The sequence below is a fragment of the Scyliorhinus torazame genome, chromosome 1 (assembly GCF_047496885.1).
Source record: "Scyliorhinus torazame isolate Kashiwa2021f chromosome 1, sScyTor2.1, whole genome shotgun sequence".
In the NCBI taxonomy this organism is placed as follows: Eukaryota; Metazoa; Chordata; class Chondrichthyes; order Carcharhiniformes; family Scyliorhinidae; genus Scyliorhinus; species Scyliorhinus torazame.
The window spans coordinates 334,904,179-334,919,978 of NC_092707.1; the positions used below are offsets into that span (position 1 = coordinate 334,904,179).

The 15,800-nt window shown below is 43.5% G+C and overlaps 1 protein-coding gene across 3 annotated transcripts in view; it reads left to right on the forward strand.

The window, feature by feature from the left end:
• The window catches only part of kctd3 (potassium channel tetramerization domain containing 3), a 109,302-nt gene that overhangs the window by 39,344 nt on the left and 54,158 nt on the right, over positions 1 to 15,800 (forward strand). For all 3 annotated transcript variants that reach the window (XM_072509126.1, XM_072509135.1, XM_072509145.1), the window contains exons 6-8: positions 2,759 to 2,839; positions 9,072 to 9,221; positions 10,490 to 10,580. In XM_072509126.1, the coding sequence (XP_072365227.1) occupies positions 2,759 to 2,839; positions 9,072 to 9,221; positions 10,490 to 10,580 (322 nt within the window). The remainder of the gene's footprint in view (positions 1 to 2,758; positions 2,840 to 9,071; positions 9,222 to 10,489; positions 10,581 to 15,800) is intronic.

The following is a 15,800-nucleotide window of genomic DNA, read 5'->3' on the forward strand; positions in this document are numbered from 1 at the left end:
AATGGCTTCCAACGCCGGATTCGGGCAGGCGCTGGTTTGATGCCGGTTCGGGATGCTTCGCCCCCTTCAAATCGGCATCATCGGGACGTGCGGCGCACGCAACTGCAGCGTGTCATCAGGCGGCCCACTCGCGATGCTACGCCTCCGATGGGCCGAGTTCCCGACATGTCCCAGCGGTCGTGAGCCTGGCGTGCTGGCTGCGGACAGTGTCCAGCGCTGCCACACTCGGCCGAGATTCGTGCTGCTGCCCGGGGGGGCTTTTGCTAGCGCTGGGGGGTGGCCAGGGGCTGGGCTGTAGGGTTGGGGTGGACGGGTATGTGGTCCAGCACGGCCAGCGCTGTGTTCCATGGTGTGACCGGTGGGGGTGTAGGCATGCGCGCGACTGCAGCTTGTCAGCCCTGCGCATGCGCGACCTGGGACCCGTCGATACGGTGCGCGAGCTGCAGGTGTTCCGCCCAGCGCCGGTGCTAGCCCCTCACCGGTACCGGAATCGGTGAGGGATGCACGCCTATTTTCCCATCGTGCAACACCACGGATTCTCTGTTGGCACCCGCACTTAGCCTCAGAAACGGGGAATCCAGCGTCCTGTCTTTTTGAAGGTCTCATGATGCAAGGAGGAGCACCCTCGGAAGTAATGGCCATTAATGGCCCCACAGCTCTGCCACTGCCACTGGAAGGTTCACAGCTCTTGTGTATTGTGTTCTACAGCCTGGCCCTGATACAGCCAGCAATTGCTTCCTGGCCCCTACATGGAGGCAGTCTCTCCTATTTCTTTCAGCGTTTGACATGGCCATTTCCATCAGTGGTGCTGGCGAGGCTGGAGTGATGCTGGCCCTCTGATTGAGCCAACAGCTCGGACAGCCAGGTCACCATTCTTAATTGAAGAACAGTCCCAGTAGATGCTTCATAGTTTGCTGTCACTGGTAAATTACCCTTGCAGTCACTTCATCTGGCTTGGGGGCTGCTTTTAGACTGACATCAGGATCCATGGTGTGCCGATAAAGTTCTGACCAATGCCTGTAGTCTGAGGGCTCGGAAAATTAAGGGGCTAAAATGAGCCAGGATAGTTGAGGCTTTGCTGCAAAGTGTGGATACTTGAATGAACGGGATTGGGTTTAGCTTTGATTGCCCTCCTTGGGTAACTCTTTGAGCACTCACTGTCGAGACTTCAATATGAGAAATGACCATGGTTAAGGTACTGGAGGATAGCTCATACTTATGAAACTTCAGAAAATGAATCAGCGTTCTGAGGAAGGAAGAAAACCAGGTTACAAATATTAGTCATGGGGTAAGTAATCACTATTTCTAATACTTGTCTCGACAATAAAGTCCCTCCTCTAATATTTCGATAGGATGTATTTATACTGTTCATTCTAGTTTTACTGTGCAATGAGTAGTAAAATGGTTGGCAGAGGGTGCAAAATTAGAACTGTAAATCAAAAAAGATGAGGGAGGTGAAAAAAAATCACTCCATGAATAGAACAGTGTGCAAACATCAATTGAGTACTTTGTATGTCTTATGTATGGTTCAGATTTATTATAAATTCCACAAATAATCAGTCTTGATTTTTTTTTAAGGAAAGTATAGTATGCTGTCATTCAGTTGTTCATTAGTATATTATGTTCATTCCACGGTTGAAATGTAAAATGTATTTGAATACCTGTCTGCAAAATCAAAATGGAATTAATTACTTTTCTGTTGCAGCTTCCACCTTGTGCCTCAATCTTAATTTACTGATATTCTTGTCCTCATTATTGCTTCTCACTTAACTGAAGCACTCCCTTGCCTGTTTTCTCTTTAATGCTAAATATTTCATATTTAATGCTAAAATCCCAAGAACATTGAAACTTGAATACTGCTCCCACATGTAGAAAGACAGTTTTAACACTCCTTACGCATCTGGATGCAAGAAAACTGACGAACCTGATCCCTCGCTCATCTCTGGTTTTCAATCTGTCAACTTTCCCCTGTTGATGTTCAAAAGTCACTAAGTGCAGTGTTTTACACCTTCACTGTATTAGCAATCAACTCTCTCTCCTCTCTCTTACTTTTTCAGGACCTCAAACCGTCACAATTTTGGAATTTCTTATTTGTCTCTGCCTTTACTTCCTATAGTAATGTTACCTAATCAACAGCTTCCCAATTTTGCTTAACTTTTCTCTTTCAATCCTTTTGATATCCTGGAGTACAATTTTGATCCTTCACTTTTAGTTTTATTATTGTAGATGGATTTTTCTTTTAGATAGTTAACTTTCCAAATTTCTATAACTTCTCTACCAACACTCAGTAGAAGCTATGCCCAGTATGGATCTAAGTTTGGCATACGTCATCCATGGAATCAAGTCCATTCATAAAAATTCCCTTGAAGAGAATAAATCCCTTCTTCAAATATATCTCCCTTTTTCATGGTCTACATACATGCAAGCTGCTGTTGCTGCAGTTTTAATGTTTTGAGTTGATAAAAGTCAGGATTTTAGGATGTACTACAAAAGAAGAATTCATTTTTGTTCAGATTAAATTGGAACTTCTTCCCTTCCTGGGGTGTTTCTTTTTGAAAAATTGAGGCATTGTTTGTATTTGTGCCATCTGTATTATTACTTGCCAGTGAAGTTCCTTATTTGTGAATGGAAAATAATATTGATTTTTAAAAATATTCTAGCAGTGTATTCCATTAACTTTTAATTAGAAATGGTTGATGCCTGAAAAGGTAAATATTGTATTGAACCATTTGCTTTACCTTCTTTTTAATCTACTTAGTTCGGCGTCTGTTGCTGTGTGAAGAGCTTGAGCGATCATCGTGTGGCAGTGTCCTTTTTCATGGCTATCTGCCACCTCCAGGTACGTTGTTTTTATTTTAAGCTGGGGCTGAATTTTTTTAACATGTGGGGCCTGCTAACATGGCTCTGCTAATATTCTCCATGATGGTATGAAGAGAACGTTAATCTTCCATTCCATTATAACACTTAATGTATCACAACTTCATAAATGTGCAGACTAATAACATCCATTGCTTTTTCATTTTGTTAATTATTTGCACTTTACTTGGCTGTTGTCTTTAACTCTATTCCCATGACAGTGCTACTTTTTTTGTATGGCAGGTGGCCTAGTCTATGTTACAGGTTTCTTCACAGCAGTACTGCTCTGCATTGACCAAAATTATGCATTTTGTCACTAAGGATGCATTTATTAGCCAGTTGTTGTCCTTATTATTTTAAATCTTCATACCTTAACACAAGTTATGCCATCGCTATTGAAATACAATTCATATACCAATCTGACTAACAACCTACAATGGAACCTTGAAGTGTGATTCAAACTCTACTACATTGTCATTGTCTAACATTCAACAAATAATATTTCATAATGCATGTTTAGAAATCCACAAAACCAGATTTTAGGGCTGAATTTGGGTCAGGCAAAGTCTCAATATTTAAATTATCATCCTTGTTTTTGAATAAATCTCTCCCCCCACCATGACCTTGTCCCCTGACAAACATTTGAAAAAAATCTGTGCTTCTCCATTTTTGGCATCTTGGACATCATCCTTATTGTGATTGCTCTACCAGTGCCAGCCATCCATTCAGCTGCCCTAGCCTTCTCTTAACCTCACACCACCTTTCTCTTAACCCCACCCTACCTCTCGCTCCTTAAGACCTATCTATTTGACTAATCTCTTCTGATAGCTCCTTTGGTGAATTGTTGTAAAATTTGGATTTAGTAACATACTTTGAAATGTTAAAGATGTTATATACATGCAAGCTGCTGTTGCTGCAGTGCAACTTTTTTTGTATTTTTTTGACATTTCCCACATTGATCAGAAGTAAACTTGGGGTTAATGAAATCAGATTGCGGTGGTATGAATAACCTGGATTCAGACTTGATTTGATTGTCTAGTTCAAATTCATGTAAATGAGAAAATTCCCAAATGAGTTTGAATTTACCCAGTGCAAATTTAAAAGTGACTAATGTTTAACATTAATGGGCATTTTGTGATAAAGTGAAGAATACTCTAGGTTACAAAACTCTTAATTTTCATCACCAGTAGTATTTATTGTTCCTAGTTATATCCATAGTTCATGAGTAAGATTTCAGGACTTTTTGCTGCTACCACCAGCTGCCGTTTTATCTTTGGTGATTTCAGTGCGATGAATTGATCCAACACTTGGGAGTTACAAATTAAAGTGATTGGCACCCAGGCCAATCAATTGCATTGAAGGATCTTTTTTTCAGCCTTTATTCATGGCAAGGGGGCAGCATGGTGGCACAGTGGTTAGCCCTGCTGCATCACGGTGCCAAGAACCCGGGTTCAATTCCCGCCTTGGGTGACTGTGTGGAGTTTGCACGTTTTTCCCATGCCTGCGTGCGTTTCCTCCAGATGCTCCGGTTTCCTCCCACAGTCCAAAGATGTGCAGATTAGGTAGATTGACCATACTAAATTACCCCTTAGGGTTATGGGGTTACAGGGATAGGGTGGGGGAGTGGGCCTAGGAAACGCGCTCTTTCAGAGTGTCAGTGTAGACTCGGTAGGTTGAATAATGGCCTCCTGCGCTGTAGGGATTCTGTGACTCTGTGAAAATCCATTAGAAAAGTTGCCAATTGTACAAGTGGTGGTTGTTATACCTGTAGATGGCGATGTGATAGAAGATTTCAATGTCAATATGGAACATTCACTGCTAAAACAATGGCTACTAGTTAAAGAAACCTGCACAGTTACAGGCTCTGACCACTGAATGTCACTGGAGCATTTATTATTTCAACCAACAATCATGTTGCTGTAGGGAGGTGAAAGTATCAAAAAGAAACATCTGTAGGGAGATTAAATGTTTTAATTTATTTTCCCTCTTGCAACTGTTCTGTCCACCATATTTCCCACACTACTGATTCCCTTCTGCCCCTGCATCATATTGCCTGTTTGCAGTGGATCCAGTACCACCTTTCTGCGTCTGTCTCGTTAAATTGCCATTTTAAGTAGACCCTGTTCTGACACCAAAATACCATGTCACTTCTCTTTCCCCCACATGAAGCCAGTAACATGTGCAGCTGCTCCAAATCAACTGACTCTTGATGCTGTCTAGCTTTGCTACCTCAAATGGAACTCTTGATAATTCTATATCCTGCAACATCTCTCCACATTGCACTCATGGTAGCTTTCGCTTTTTAGCTGCTTGATGACTATTGCTTCCTGCCAACCATCCTCCACCTCCATTTTCATTGTCTCACACCCCTTACAAAGGATGTAGTTTCCATTGTCGCTCCCCCCCCCCCCCCCCCCCAATCGCGTGCTCGCTCATTTTTCTAACTAATCATCCATCTATGACCACCTCCTGACCTGTTGCCTGCTTTTCAAAGCACAAACTCCTATTCCTATCCTGTGTAATTCTTTTTTTCCTTGGCATACAGTTTCCCTTGTCCTCTTTTCTCTCTGACCATTCTCGCTTTCTCTCTCCCTTCCCTATATGCTCCCATCTTTCTCCAGTTATAGCTGAACATGTTTTACATGGGCTATTTCCATTATAATTATAGACACGGGAATATATGATAGAAAATCTTGACCGGAAGTGCAAGGATCAGTTTGTAATATGCTACCAATAGATCAGAAAGCTTAATTGGCCCAGATCCTCTGATCAGAGGCGGAGATCGTGCGCCTGCTGCTGACTGTGATATAATCTGTGATCCAATTCTCGAAAGTGCATAATGAATAACGCCCATGAATTGTAGAACCCCTCCATCCATCCCCTTAGTTCAAATTTGACCTTTTCAGTGCCAAGAATTCCAGCAGGTCCCCCCGCCACGGGCCGGTGCAGACTTGATGGGCTAAATGGCTCCTTCTGTAAATTCTATGATTCTAAATGGAATTTTCACCCCCAAGACTGAGCTGCTTCCAGTCGCCGACGACGCTCATTCCTCATCCCATGATGATGCTCAATACACATCCCGCACCCCCACAATACACATCCTCCCTCCCTCCATCCTGAAATTGCTCAAACTCCTCCCTCACATTCCAACAATGCTCAATCCCCTCCCTTACCCTGAAAACTCTCACCCTCCCTCACCATGAAAAATCTCACCCTCCTTCACCCTGAAAACTCTCACCCTCCCTCACCTTGAAAACTCTCACCCTCTCTCACCCTCTCTCACCCTCCCTCACCCTAAAAACTCTTACCCTCCATACCTCACCCATTGACAGTGCTCACCTCCCTCACCCCTTCACAGTTAGAAGTCTTGCAACAGGTTAAAGTCCAACAGGTTTATTTGGAATCACGAGCTTTCAGAGTGTAGCTCCTTCATCAGGTGAGTGAAGAGGTAGGTTACACAAACACAGCAATGATGCAAGGTGATACTTTGAATGCGAGTCTTTGCAGGTAATTAAATCTTTACAGGTCCAGACAGTGCGACTGGAGAGAGGGATAATCACAGGTTAAAGAGCTGTGAATTGTCTCAAGCCAGGACAGTTAGTAGGATTTCGCAAGCCCAGGCGAGATGGGGTGGGGGATTAAATGTGGTGAGACATGAATCAAAGATCTCGGTTGAGGCTGTACTCATGTGTGCGGAATTTGGCTATCAGTTTCTGCTCGCCGATTCTACGTTGTTGTGCGCCCTGAAGGCCGCCTTGGAGAAGGCTCACCCGAAGATCAGCGGCTGAATGTCCTTAACTGCTGTAATGCTCCCGACTGGAAGGGAACATTCCTACTGCCGATTGTCACGCGATGTGCGTTCACCCGTTGTTGCAGCGTCTGCATGGTCTCACCAATGGGACATCCTTTCCTGCAGCGAATGAGGTAGACAACGTTGGCCGAGTCGTATGAGTGTGTACCGCATACCTGGTGGGTGGTGTTCTCGTGTGTAATGGTGGCATCCATGTTGATGACCTGGCATGTCTTGCAGAGGTTACCATGGCAGGGTTGTGTGGTGTCGTGGTCGCTGTTTTCTTGAAGGTTGGATAGTTTGCTGCAAACAATGGTCTGTTTGAGGTTGCGCGGTTGTTTGAAGGCAATTAGTGGGGGTGTGGGGATGATCGCCTTGGCAAGATGTTCATTTTCATTGATGACGTGTTGAAGGCTCTGAAGATGATGTCATAGTTTCTCTGCTCCAGGGAGTATTGGACTCGCATTTAAAGTATCATCTTGCATCATTGGCTTTGTCTATATATGCTGTATTTGTGTAACCTACCTCTTCACTGATGAAGGAGCTACGCTCCGAAAGCTCGCGATTTCAAATAAACCTGTTGGTCTTTAACCTGGTGTTGTAAGACTTCTTACTGTTCAATGCCTGCATCTCCACATCAAGGCCCTTCACGGTGCTCGCCCTTCCTCATCCCTGACAATGCTGACTATTCTGATATCAGCTAGGCAGGAGTGAGGGATTCTGGAGGTTGAGTTGGGGAGCAGGAGGTGGCACTGTTCGGAAGGTTGATGAGAAGAGGGAGAGGGGTTGGTGGGGTGGGGTGATAAACATTGTCAAGGGGGGTGCTGAACAATGTTGGGGTCCAGCTGATTTCTTAGAGTTTCTTGGTTCAGCAAGATTTATACCTACTCTGAAAAGATCTAAGTAAATCTTCGTTAAAAAACAAGGTTGTGCAAACAGCCCAAACAAAAGAACAATACAGCACAGGAACAGGCGCTTCGGATCTCCAAGTCTGAACCAATCATGATTCCACCCTTGGCCAAAACCATCAGCATTTCCTCGTGCCGTATCCCTCTATACCCATCCTTTCCATGTATTTGTCAAGATGCCTTTTGAACGGCGTTAATGTATCTGCGTCCACTATCTCCCCTGGCAGCGTGTTCCAGGCGCTTACCACCCTCTGTTTTATATTTAAAAAAACTGCCTTGCACATCTCCTCTAAAGTTTGCCCCACAACCTCAAACCTATGTCCCTTAGTGACTGACCCCTCCACTCTGGGAAAGAGGGCCTGCCCATCCACTGTATCCATGCCTCTCATAATCTTGTCGACCTCTATCAGGTCGCCTCACAATCTCCGTCGTTCTATTGAAAACAGCCCGAGTCTGTTCAGCCTCTCCACACAGCTAACACCCTCCAGACAAAGCAACATCCTGGTAAACCTCCTTCTGCACCCTCTCTAAAGCCTGCACATCCTTCCGGTAATCCTTTGTGATTCTGGCCATTTAGTCCCTCTGTCATTAGCCATACAGCAATCTTGGCATAGTAAAACCAGCAATTGGAAGTTTAAACTTTCCACATAAGTGCTGTGCATGTGTGTTCATCGGGATTTCCTCAAAGTACCAAGGTGCATTAGCAACTTTAAATTAAGTAAATCTTTGCTCCTCACAATGGAAGGTATGGGCCACTATATTTGTGTTTTTGTGTGGGGGGGGCGGTGCTTGTAGGATAGCATATTTAGGGCTTGGGAGGAATAAGACATAATAAGACGCAAGTTCTGAGGAGCACTGACTATTACAATATTGATAAAATAGAGAAAGAAAAGTAAGGATTGGGTGAGAGAGGTTGAAGGTGAGGGACTTCTTTGCCCATCAGGTAAAAAGCTTCTTGTCTTCTGTCTAGGTATCCAAGAGAGACGTGGAAAGGTTTCTAGGGGCTTTTCACAGTAACTTCATTTGAAGCCTACTTGTGACAATAAGCGATTTTAATTTCATTTCAAATGCAAATACTTTGTATGTTACTCACTGGTATGCAAGGATTGAACCTAACACAAACTAAAATCCATTTAAATCTACAGTCCAAATTGGAGGCAAGGAAGAAAAACAAGAAAGAACCTTGACTGCAGAACGCTATCATTCTATAACCAGACATAGAAAAGCTCAGTAAATCTATTGAAATGCAAAATTTGGTATCCCCAAGTATAGAAGAAAGGATATAGAAATACTTGTCAGTAGTTTAGGTGACGGCAGGTAGATTTAGATTTGTTGTCATGTGTAACGAGGTATAGTGAAAAGTATTCTGTGTACAATCCAGGCAGGTCATTCCATGAAAAACATAGGACATATCGATAAATACACAATGTAAATACATAGACATGCAGGTATTATGAGAATGTTCACATGCTTCACCTTTTTAAGTGGTTAAAGATTGATGTGTTTAACACTGCTAGCTATTCCCAGTAGAAAAGGAAGTATTGGAGGGTCCGGATCCTCACAGGAGAGTAAAACTGGACAGTGCACAGCAGAGGGTACAGTTCGTTCAAACCCAGCCCCTTCTGTGTCAGCTGGAGTCATCTCGACTGAAGGGTCTGCCAGATTGGGTAAGAAGAGACGTGTGTTCCTTTTCCTCTAAAACACACATGCAAATACTAATCCCTTTGTTAGCTAACTGAATTATAGCTAGCTGAATAATTATATTTGCACCACTCCACCATCTGCTTTTCAATCAAATGTTTCCTTTGAATTGGACCTTGAGCTTATTTGAGCAGAAGCTGCTTCATTAAATTATAAAGAAATATTGGAATGTATCTCACATTGTTAACCATCTGTTTCTTTAATGATATCTAAAAGAGCAGTAAAAGGCATGCAGTATAATGTATACTTGCAGACATGGAGGGTAATTTTCTGAGTAAGTAATTATGCATATACATTTCTCTTCAGTAAAGCATGCACATTATTACAAAAGCAATATGTCAAAACCCGATTGCAATGAATAGGTGATAGAGCACCTGCTGCCAGAGGATATCCCCAGGTATTATGTCCATCATTCTGTGGAATGCATTGCTGGTATGTGAAGTTCACTGTTGCTAGCACGCATTCAGGAAATTATCCCATAGTGCCAAATTATTGATACTTATTCATGCAATATACTCTCACTGTGGATGATTATGGTTGTTGGAATATAAAGGAGCCCTGATCAAATAAGATCATACTATTAAATGAGTTGATTAACATGCACTCATGAGGCTCACCTCTACAGAGCCACCAGATTACAAATCTGACTTGTCGATCAACCAGTGATGTGCAGGAGTATCAAAGTCTTTTCATGTTTGGAGCATTTTCTTTTGTACTTAACAAGCTTTGACATTGCCTCTACCCATGAGAGAAGCTAGAAAATGTCCAGGTGATTTTAATTCTCTGGGTGAGCTTAGCATTCTATCAGTAACAAGTCTCCAGTCTCGTGAGCGTTGTACTTATTTTGCACAAAATCTAGGGTTAATATTTTAACACTGCTGAAGTGGTATCCGATGAGATATGGGAGAGGTATGGTTTGGAATCTGAATATTATATGCAGTTCTTCAGGGTATATCACATTGATTCTGATTCACTGAATTGAGAACACCAGATGCTTTGATTGTGGAGGGCTGTTCTGTTCCGCTGGCAACTATCCCATTGTTATTTATGGGCGTCGAAAATTGTTGGTCAAGTTTTCACTATAAATGAATTAACATTTAGTCATTGATTTCATTACAGGCAGGATTTGGTGATGCGGATGTTTCATGAAATCTAATGTGTATATGCAAAGTTTGAAGTTCAGCTTTGTTCTTTTAAATATTTGTAATTTTCTGACGTTTTGTTTTCTTGGCAGGCGCAGCGGTGGACCCCCGGAAAGTTCTAATAGTAGCTGGTCACCACAACTGGATTGTTGTGGCTTACGCGCACTTTGCTGTTTGCTACAGGTACCAGAAAGTCATTACAGTTAATGTATCATTCTGTTATGAGGAGTTAACTTTCTAAAAGATGGCAGAGTTTTGCTGTTCATAGGACAGCCTGATAAAGTGCCTTCTCAAGAGAAATTGCAATTGGAATCTTCTGACATTCTACGGAATTTCTGTAATTCTTTTAAAAGTGCCGCCAAAGATCTATGTGTACAACATTAGGCTTCAACCTAAAAAATAAATAGAGGCTTTAGGTAGAATACACCACAGGTTTACCATGGTGATGCCTGGTATTTTGTTTTGTAATTCTCTCATCGGATGATTTGAAATTAGGGCTTGTACTTTTGGGACCGAGATGAGAATTTAATTCTGAGTGTTGTGTGACTTTGGAACGCTCTGCCTAAGAAGGCGGTGGACGCAGGTCATTGAATATTCTTACTGCGGGGGGAGATAGATTCCTGTTGGGCAAGGTAATCAGGGGTCGATGAGAATGTGAAATTCAAAGCACAAGCAGATCAGCCATGATTTAATTGAATGGTGGAGAGGTTAAATGGCCTACTCCTGCTCACGTTTCTTATGTGCTTATGCATAATACGCTAAAGGCGAAATGTAATTATAAGTTGTTGTATGAGAAAATGCAAAGAAAGGCATGAAAAATTAAATACTTAAAATGTTGCAGATTAGAAAATATAATAGAAGTATTTAAATTTTAGCAGACTGGAGATAGCAAACGGTTTCCATTAGTTGAGTCTAGAATGAACATCTGTAAATATAAAAGCATTAGAACAAAGGGCAAGAGAAAATGCTTCACTCACTGTTGAGGTTGAATTCACATCCAATGTTGGTGGTTGGGACAGAACATATGTCAGCATTCAAGATTAGTTTGGGTAGGTGGATAAAGGAAAAGGAATTGAAGGAATACGAGAACAGTATGGACACATGAGGCTAGGAAAGAGATGCACTGATTGATTTTTAAAGATCACTTGAAGTAGATATATCATGTGAAAGGGGGGACAGCTTGATATCTCAGCAGAAACTTTGTGCCCGTTGTATCTTTCCCAGGATTTAGTATTTTTCTTTCTTCATACTGTTGCGCACTCACAGTGAGGAATTTGGGAGATTGCCTGCCACACCATTTCAACATAAATGGGTCAGCCTAGAGTTGTGATGGCACCTGCTCAGAGCACAAATGGAACTCAGCCCCTCTGATTTGCGTGAACATTCTCAGAGATTATCATGATTTTCAAATACAGGCTTTGTCGATGTATCACCCAAACAGCAAAAAAATGCAGCTCACCCCATCATACAGGTCTTCTCATATTGCCAGGCATCATCATCATCTTCAGCAATCACTCATTATGAGTATGATTGTCCACATAAGAAGCTCCATGTCACTGGTCATGGGTTATATGGGTCCTTGTGAGTCTTATGAACCGGATCCTATGCATCTCCAAACGCATACTTGGCAGGTGTTTCCGGGAGGTGGGATTAGTTCTTGGATCGCTGGTAGTCCTTTCTCAGGCTCCTTTTCCAGACCTCTTTGCCATTGGGTGTTCACAAAAATTGTGTTCCTTCAATCAGGATGTTCCTCCAAATAGGTCTCATCTGAGCAAGGGTATCCCTGGCGTTGATGTCTATGTTGCATTTCTTGAGCTAAGCCGTCAAAGTGTCTTTGAAGCGCTTCCTTTGTCCTTCCTCTTGTTCTGGAGCCTTTCTTGAGCTGGGTGGAGAAGATTTGCCTTGGCCATCAGGACTGTGCATCCACAGTATGTGACCGGCACAGTGGTGTTGGAGTCAGATGATCATGGCCTCGATGCTGGTGCTCTTAGAGCCTCCCAGGATGCTGATATTTAGCACCTGCCTTCCCAGCTGATGCGGATATTCCATTTCAGACAGCATTGATGGTACCTACCCAGGGCCTTGAGCTTGCGCTTGTACGTGGTCCAGGTGGTTGAGCCATATCGAAGAGTTGGGAGGACACCTGTGTTATACGAGGATCTTGGTTTCAGCACGGATGTCGCGGTCATTGAAGACCCGCATGCATAGGCACCCAAAGGCGATGCTTGCATATTGGATACGATGTTGGATCTCTGCATTAATGTCAGCCATGGATGAGTGTTGACTCCCCAGGTCGGAGAAATGCTCCACGTTTGGGAGGGTTTCTCCGCTGATCTAATGGAGGGAGAGACCACATCTTGCCCTGGGAAGGTTTGGTAAAAGACATGACTCTCCTTGAGGTTGAGACAGATTCTTTGGTATGCTTCTGAGAAGGCATCAAGCATCCTTGGAGATTCTTTTCTGAGAGAGCAGAGATGGCACTGTTATCTGCATACTGAAGTTCTGATAGTGATGTCAATGTTCTTTTCTTCTTGGATTTCAACCAAATAAGTTTGAAAGGTTTTCCGTCCATCATGTAGACTTCTCCACTGGAACGTTTATTCTTGACAATGTGAAGGATGGTGACGATGAAGATAGAGAAAAGGGTGGGATGATGACACTGCTTGACTCAGTCTTTATCTCAAAAGGTTTCTGGCTTATTTACATCGATGAGGACTGTTGCCGACATCTTGTTGTGTAACAGGAGGATGTTGATGAATTTCTCTGGCGAGGCAGCCTTTGACAGTGTCTTCCCAGTTTGACTGAGTCAAAAGCCTTAGTCAGATCGATGAAGGCCATGTAGAGTGGTTGATGTTGCTTCTGGCATATCTCTTGAAGTTGTCGGTTAGTGAAAATCAGTTCCATTGTTCCACAGTTTGGTTGGATACCTCACTGGCTTTCCGGAAGGCCTTGCTGGCTCATGAGGATTTGGGTGATATGATCTCCCCGGCGACAGGGGTAGGCTGATTCTGCAGTAGTTCCCACAATCTGCTTTGCCTCCATTCTTGAAGATAGTGGCGATGATGGCATCCCTGAGGTCGGCAGGGATTTTTCTGTCCCAGATTTTCAGGAACAGCTGATGGAGATGACAGGTGACCTCTCCTCCAAGTCTTCATGTGCTTAATGGCGGCTTCCACTTCATCCACCCTTGCTGGGACTCCAAGATAATCTTTGATGGGAATTGGGAGTTTTCCCCAGACACGTCCATCACGGTTTGGGAGTTCTTTGAAGTGTTCTCTCTATCGAAGGCTGATGTTTTCTCTGTCTCTTAAAAGGGTTCCATCCTTACTCCACACCAGTTTGAGCCATACGATGCTGGTACTATATATTGCCCCAGGTGTCATGCTTGTTCACCTGAGACAACTCCTCCCCATACCATTATAATTGTCCTTATTTAAATTGAAGACATTGGTTATTGACCTATGGCGTTCACCCTCAAACTGTATCTGGAATTCTATCACAGTGTGGTCACTACCCTCTAGGTGATCCTTAATCACAAGCTCCCTTATTATTCCTCCTTCATTACACAAAACCAAATCTAAAATAGCCCATCCTCGGGTAGGTTCCCAACATCCTGCTCTAAAAAGCAATCCCTAATGCACTCTACAAATTCCGCTAATCTACCCTTGCCGTTTGGCTTGTGCAATCACTATGCAGGTTAAAATCGCCAATGAGAATTGCAATTCCCTTCAAACATGCCCTCTATATTTCCCCATTTATGTTCTGACCTCTTGAAAGGTCACATTTCCGGCGTCTAGCGACAACTCCCACACTCTTCTTCCTTTCTCTGCTATTCATGATTTCAACCCAAACCAATTCAACATCACTCTCCACTGCCTTTATATCACGACTAAGCTCTGACAACTTCCTTGATCAACAAGCTACCCACCTCCTCTTCCCTTTGGCCTTTTCTTTTGGAACATTGTGGGCGGGATTCTCTCAGCCCATGCTGGGCCAGAGAATCGCTGGGCTGGGCGCAAATCGTGCAACGCCGGTCCACCGCTTCTCTGGTGAGCGGAGAATCGGCACCATTGGCGTTGGCGCGGCACTGGTCGGGAGCCACTCTATGCATGATTCTCCGGCGATTCTTTGCCCGGGATGGGCCGATTGGCCGCAAGGAAAATCAGAGTCCCATCGGCGCCACCGACGTGTGGTCTTACCTGGCGGGACCTCAGCCTGCATCCTTTCGGGGACGACGGCGTTTACGACGGTGTCAACACTTAGCCTCAGGATCAGAGAATCCCGCCCTGTATATCCTGGAATGTTGAGCATCCAGTCCTGGTCACCCTGCAACCATGTTTTCAGTAATAGCTAATATATCATACTCCTATTTTATTATAAATATGGAAATATTGGAACGGGTGCAGAGGAGATTTACCAGGATGTTGCCTGGTATGGAGGGAAAATCTTATGAGGAAAGGCTGATGGACTTGAGGTTGTTTTCGTTGGAGAGAAGAAGGTTAAGAGGAGACTTAATAGAGGCATACAAAATGATCAGAGGGTTAGATAGGGTGGACAGTGAGAGCCTTCTCCCGCGGATGGAAATGGCTAGCACGAGGGGACATAGCCTTAAACTGAGGGGTAATAGATATAGGAAAGATATATTGCGCACTCACGCAAAGAATGGTGAGGCCGTGGAACGCCCTACCTGCAATAGTAGTGAACTCGCCAACATTGAGGGCGTTTAAAAGTTTATTGGATAAGCATATGGATGATAATGGCATAGTGTAGGTTAGATGGCTTTTGTTTTTTGACTTCCCATGTCGGTGCAACATCGTGGGCCGAAGGGCCTGTACTGCGCTGTATCGTTCTATGTTCTATGTACCTTACGTTTTGACTTCCTAATTTTCCAAGCAGCTGAAAACTCAGCCCCACTCTTTAGTCCAAAGCCCTCTCTGCTTTTCCGAGTTATATGGTCTGCAAGAACACTGGTCCCAGCAAGTTTCAGATGTGTGCCATCCCAATGGTACAGCCCCCACTTATCGCAGTACTGATGCCAATATCCTCCAAGCCAAAGATGGCACCGGAGCTTGGCGACTCTCTGCCAGCTCTCCCCCATAGATCCTCTTCCTACATATTTTATAACCATTCTAAACTTTTAAATCTTAATTCTCACACTAATATAATCACGAACCATGTTCTTTTCATCACCCAATGTCAATGCTTATCGTATGTTCTATGTTTCATGTCTGGAGCGATCTGCTTGGACTGTTTGTAGAACAATACTTTTCACTGTACCTCGGCACATGTGACAATAAATCTAGATCTAAAATCTAAACCGATACCCACTTCTCCCACACCAGTATTTGAGCCAAGTATTAATCTCTCTAATTTTATGTACCCTTTGCCAATTTGCACGTGGCT